At 30.7% G+C, this 5,653-nt stretch overlaps 1 protein-coding gene across 2 annotated transcripts; it reads left to right on the top strand.

Annotated features, from left to right (window-relative positions):
- The first annotated feature begins 1,426 nt into the window (after positions 1-1,426).
- On the top strand, positions 1,427-4,003 carry LOC131599488 (uncharacterized). 2 transcript variants are annotated; one of them, XM_058871823.1, is made up of 4 exons: positions 1,427-1,583; positions 2,505-3,066; positions 3,220-3,283; positions 3,432-4,003. In XM_058871823.1, exons 2-4 carry the CDS (start codon positions 2,522-2,524, stop codon positions 3,882-3,884), a joined length of 1,062 nt encoding a protein of 353 aa, XP_058727806.1. In that variant the 5' UTR covers positions 1,427-1,583; positions 2,505-2,521; the 3' UTR covers positions 3,885-4,003. The 2 variants fall into 2 exon arrangements, with proteins under 2 accessions (XP_058727806.1, XP_058727807.1); XM_058871824.1 differs by lacking the exon at positions 1,427-1,583 and adding an exon at positions 1,759-1,890.
- The last annotated feature ends 1,650 nt before the right edge of the window (positions 4,004-5,653 follow it).

Genomic DNA, 5,653 nt, shown 5'->3' on the forward strand with positions numbered 1-5,653 from the left:
TTATTCTAACCATGATGAGAGGAAGAGGATGGAGACGTCTAATTTTTGATTTCTGACATCACAATTAATGCTTTCATTTTAATTGCATTTTCACTGTCAAATTTTGGCAAAGGTTCAACATAATGTCAAGATTATTTTATAACTATTTAATCCTTCTCTTTTGAATGGACAAGTTTGTTCAATTAAACCAAATATATGTTGTGCGTAAATCTTTATTTTTCGGTTGATGATATTTATGTTGAAATATTCGTGGTTTAATTCACACCGGAAAGTTTGCAGTGGCCGCACTCTGAAACATTCATGGTGGTTGTTGTGCAGATAATGGAGGGTATTTGAAATTAAAAGAAACATGAATCTGGTGTGACAATGATTAATGAGATAATGTGGACTTGTTTAAATCTAATGGTTAGATTGAATGGTACATCATGAGGGACTTAGTTGGTGTCTCACCCTAGAAGCCACCACTAATTATCATATGCATGGCATAATTTATTTTTGTCATTCTCTCAGAATAATTAATCAACAACAACAAAATGAATTGATGAGTTGTGACTTTAGGTAAGTAGGTAAGCTTAGACGATCAATTATCACTGAGTTGTCTATTCAAAGCGTGGCTCGCGTGTGTATTATAATTTTATTATTTTCTCTTGTCATAACAAAAAATACAATTGATACAAAAAAGCCAAAAATGTATATGCTCATAATTAATTGTGAAAACATAACTGGTCACACAGACAAGAGATGATACTCCTAGTATATTTAAATTTATCTAGCAATGCGACAAAAATAATGTCGACATTTTCTATGCTATTTGGAATAATGGAAATGACCACGATGACACAACCATCTAGACAACAACAAATATAATACTCCTAGGCCTGCTAAGGAGACAACATCAATAATAGAATTGATAGAGATTGAACGTGTGAGGAATTACATGTTTGTTCTCATTTTTATTATCGATTAATCTCAACTGTTGGTTAAATCTAATGGTTTGTCTTTACTGGTTCAAATAAGAAAATTTTGTTTACATGTATTATTGGACATTTGTATTGATGAAGAGCAACTGTTAATTTTTTCTTGGATACCAAACACACCATACTTTTTAGTGTCCAAATATTACATATCAAACAGGTCATAAAGTGAAAACTACGACCTGTTTGGATGCATCCTATATAGCACATAGTCATTAGTTGTTGATATATTTGATCAATTTTTTTTCAAACCAAACAAGTCATAGTAATTAGCATCAAATCTTTATATATAAAGATTGATATAGATATAGATATAGATAATTTGTTTTTTTTTAAGAAGCAAAATAAAATAAAATAGATAATTTGTTAAATGCCATCCTTGTATACCGACTACAGTTTTAAAGCACGTCATAAATGCTATCTACCGACTACAGTTTTCAAGCATACGGTAAAATCTTGTGTGTTTTGATCCGTCCATTAAATTCGTCCATAACCTCCAATACTCCATTTTTTTCTATATAAACAGCAGTTACCCTCAAAGCTTATTACTCGTATTTCAAATTTCAATCCACCCGTCCTTAAAACATAGCAGTTTCCTTGACATAACTTGTAAGTTACTCGTATATGTATTTTGTTATCTTAAGCTTGGATTACTTAACTCAACCAACAATCTATCCTCTTCAACTGATCTTAACTTATTATAATTTTTTTCAATTTAGTTTTTATTTCTTTGTTTTGATTCTTCTTCCTTTAATATATTGTCTTCACAATCTTTAAATTCCATACATTTTCTTCACAATCTTTGAACTCCGTCTTTGAATGATTTAGACGGTCTTGAAGAACTTATTCATCTTTGTTCTTCCTTTCCTTCTTAAAACAGATTTCACCAAAATTGGTTCTTCAGTTTTCTTCGAAGGTTCATAAATTTACTACAGTTTCTTCTTCTTCTTCTTCTTCTTCTTCTTCTTCTTCTGAGGTTTATAAATTTACTACAATTTCTTCTTCTGTATTAAATTCTACCTTCAATTTTTTTAGTTTTCATGTCTTAGATTCATAAATTCATTGAGGTTGTTGTAATCAGTTTTTTTAAGCTAAAACCGATACAAACCATCCGACCACCCGCAAAACTGAAAGCTTACTCATTTATTTTTTACCTTAAAGCTTGATGCGGCTCGGGATATTCAAAATATTCAGCTCGAGATCTAACCGAGCGGAGCCGATGCTGAGCCTTAATTTTTTATGTTCGGTCGATATTCAGCTCGAAAAAGCTCAGCTCGTGATTTTATCGAAGCGAGTTAAGCCTTGCAATATTCGGTATTATTATTCGGTTTGTTTATATCCCTACTGATAACTGTATATATATATTATTAGTATGTATGATAAGGGCAACTGGATCCTTTATATGTAAGATTTCCCCGTTAAAAATAAGTGTATGTAATTTACTTTAGTTGGTAAAGCCTGTGATTATGTAAGTATTATGAAAAATTATGTTAATGACAACTGAAAAGTAAATATTTTGAAATGAGACAGGCTAACTCAGATTGATAATGGCTTTAAGAGACGACGATGTTGTGATGTTGTTGGAGAATGCGCAACTGAGCAAGCTTGCTGCGTTACTATTGCATCAAGAAGAGCGACTCATGGAAAAAATTAAGTCAGAGCCTGAACGTGTCAAATACCTGAAAGAATGCAATGGAGCTCATGATAAAGTCGTAAGCCTTCTTCAGGAATGTGAAAATTTTAATAAGAAGTTTGAGGGAGATGAGAAGAAGGCTGACATTGCCAAGGAAACCCTCGATTATATTAAATATGGGATCAATATGAGTATGCAAGCGATTAGGAACTGTAGCTTACGAGTGACTTGTATCGACAAAATTAAGACTCACTTCGACTCCTTGGTTTCTGAACTTGCGGAGCTCGACCCTGAAAACATATCTAAGAAACGCCTTTTGGCTAAGGAAGTGTCTATGTACAAGCAATGTATGTGGGAGTACACAAACAAGTGTAAGAGTGGCTCAGCTCGAGCTCTCTCTAAAGCTTACTCCATGGTGATCAAGCAAGAAGGCATCAAATTTCCCGACCTTGTGGAGAAGTAAGGCTCTGTTCTCCTTGGCTTATATTCACTAATTCTAGGGAAATTATGTTCAAAATAATATTTAGGATCAATAAGGCTACATGATTATGATTGTCATTATTTTGGTCACCAAGGATAACAAGCAACAATTTTATTGTTGATTGCCTACAGACATAAGAACCAGCTTGGTTATGAAGGTGAATTTGAGATCCTGGAAGATGCACAAAAGCTCGAGGTATGCATTCACAAAGTAACAAGTGTACAATATATAGTACATATTTTTCGATCTCAAAATCTGACTTTTGCACTATTTATATATTAACGTTATGATTTACACAGTAAAGTAACACAAGGATGTATATAATTTATCCAACTAATCACAGGTGTATAATAGTATCATCGAGGAATCAGGAAGAGCATCAATCCCAAAACTTGAATTGACAAGTGCAGGACTTGGGATCGCAGTTTTGGTGGTGAGCGCTGGATTGATGGTATGGGACATATTTACTGCAGAACACAAGATCGAGGCTGTGCTGTCCAACTCATTATCGAAGTTATCAGAGATTGGCGCCTTTGCCGTTCAATTGGCAGTTGAAGGGGCAGTGACAGATGCAGTCGCAGATTTGGAACTAGGTGTGTTCCTCGTATCATTGGCAGGGTTCGTGGCTGGCACTGTGGCAGGTCTGTTGTTTGTTGCGGTTAGTGGTGTTTTGATCGACCTCATTTTCGAAGGAGGGGGTAAGACGGCACCATCTGTGGAGGGGCTTAAGTTCCATACCACCAAAATGCCCGACGGCATGGCTCTTGCCTTCCAAATTGCTCATGATGGTTTCTAAACTGTGTCCACCTACAAGAAATGTTTGTAATAAATGAATGAAGTTTGTACTCCTCCTGTTCACTTCTTCTTTCAATAAAACCTTATTTTCTAGGCAAAAGTTTTGTTGTCTAGCTCAAATGATCGAAATCATGAAATTGAGTTGCAAATGCCGATATAACATATAAATATAAATACATATAACTGTATGTATATATATATAGATACATACATAAATATAGATACATATAAATATATATATATATAGATACATATAAATATATTTATATATATACATACATAAATATATATATATACATAAATATATATATATATATATATATATATATATATATATATATATATATATATATATATATATATATATATATATATATATATATATATATATATATATATATTTAGATACATATAAATATATATACATATATATATATATACATATATATATATATATATATATATATATATATATATATTTATATGTATCTAAATATATATATATATATATATATATATATATATATATATATATATATATACATATATACATATAAATATATATATACACACACACACACACACACACACATATATATATATATATATATATATATATATATATATATATATATATATATATATATATATATATATATATATATATATATATATATATATATATATATATATATATATATATATATATATATATAGAATGAGAGATCATTCACAGGTATACTACAGAATGAGAAACCATAGAAAAATTCAACCAAGAATAACTATGAATTTTTGGAGGTTTAATCCAATAAATTCTGACGGTTCAATAAATTTTGATGAAGATGGATATGAAACAGATTAAATTCCTTGCACATAACTCTGATCACATGAATCTGACTACACACTACACTCTCACTTTACATCACATTTACTTTAACATTTACAACCCCTCCAACTCTTAATTGGTATCAGAGCTTGAGATACCAGCCATAAATGGAATCCAATATAAATTACCTCAAAACTTGTTTAGATAAACAAGAAAAGAAATTAGAAATTTTAGAACAATTATTAGAAAATATAAATTACCATAGATAAATTTTAATGATTTTAAAGGAGCGGGTAAATAATAAAACTCCAATTAATGGGTCAGAAGAGTTAAAGGTATCTATAGATTCTTTAGCTGAAATTTTTTCACAAATAAGTATTGAAAGAAAAACAAGGAGTACTAGAACAAAAAACTTCTTAACTTATAACACAGAAGAAGTTAAAAAACATTTGAAAATATGAATCCTTTTATTGACCGACCTAGAACAATAATGGATGAGGAGGCTAGCTCATCTAGGACCACCACTTTAAGCCAAACCAAAACACTTCCTACTTAAATAAACTTTTAGATAGGAAAGAAAATAAACATGCTTATCAATTAGAACAAATTGTGGACACTAATAAAGACTTAGAAATTATGACGAATGACCACATTAATCTCTTAAGACAAATGGACTTCTTTGGTAATTAGAGATTATGAAAGCAAACATTATAATATTACAACAGGTGAAGAAATGATTAAAATTTATGAAAATTATCTAGGAGATATAGCTAGAGCTGCTTGGGAAGCATTTAAAGCTAATTTTCCAAAAAAACTAGCAGAATTAGTAACTCAAGGAAGTAATATTCACAATTTTACATATTTAATACACAGAATTATTATAGGCTGAAGCCATGAGAGATTAAAACAAATTCAATTATATGATTGGAACCATATAATAGAAT

The sequence above is a fragment of the Vicia villosa genome, linkage group LG4, assembly GCF_029867415.1.
Source record: "Vicia villosa cultivar HV-30 ecotype Madison, WI linkage group LG4, Vvil1.0, whole genome shotgun sequence".
In the NCBI taxonomy this organism is placed as follows: Eukaryota; Viridiplantae; Streptophyta; class Magnoliopsida; order Fabales; family Fabaceae; genus Vicia; species Vicia villosa.

Coding starts and splice junctions, on each gene's coding strand:
- LOC131599488 (XM_058871823.1), top strand. CDS start 2,522: ATGGCTTTAAGAGACGACGATGTTGTGATGTTGTTGGAGAATGCGCAA. Junction 3,067..3,219: donor TTTCCCGACCTTGTGGAGAA/GTAAGGCTCTGT, acceptor GATTGCCTACAG/ACATAAGAACCAGCTTGGTT. Junction 3,284..3,431: donor AAGATGCACAAAAGCTCGAG/GTATGCATTCAC, acceptor AACTAATCACAG/GTGTATAATAGTATCATCGA.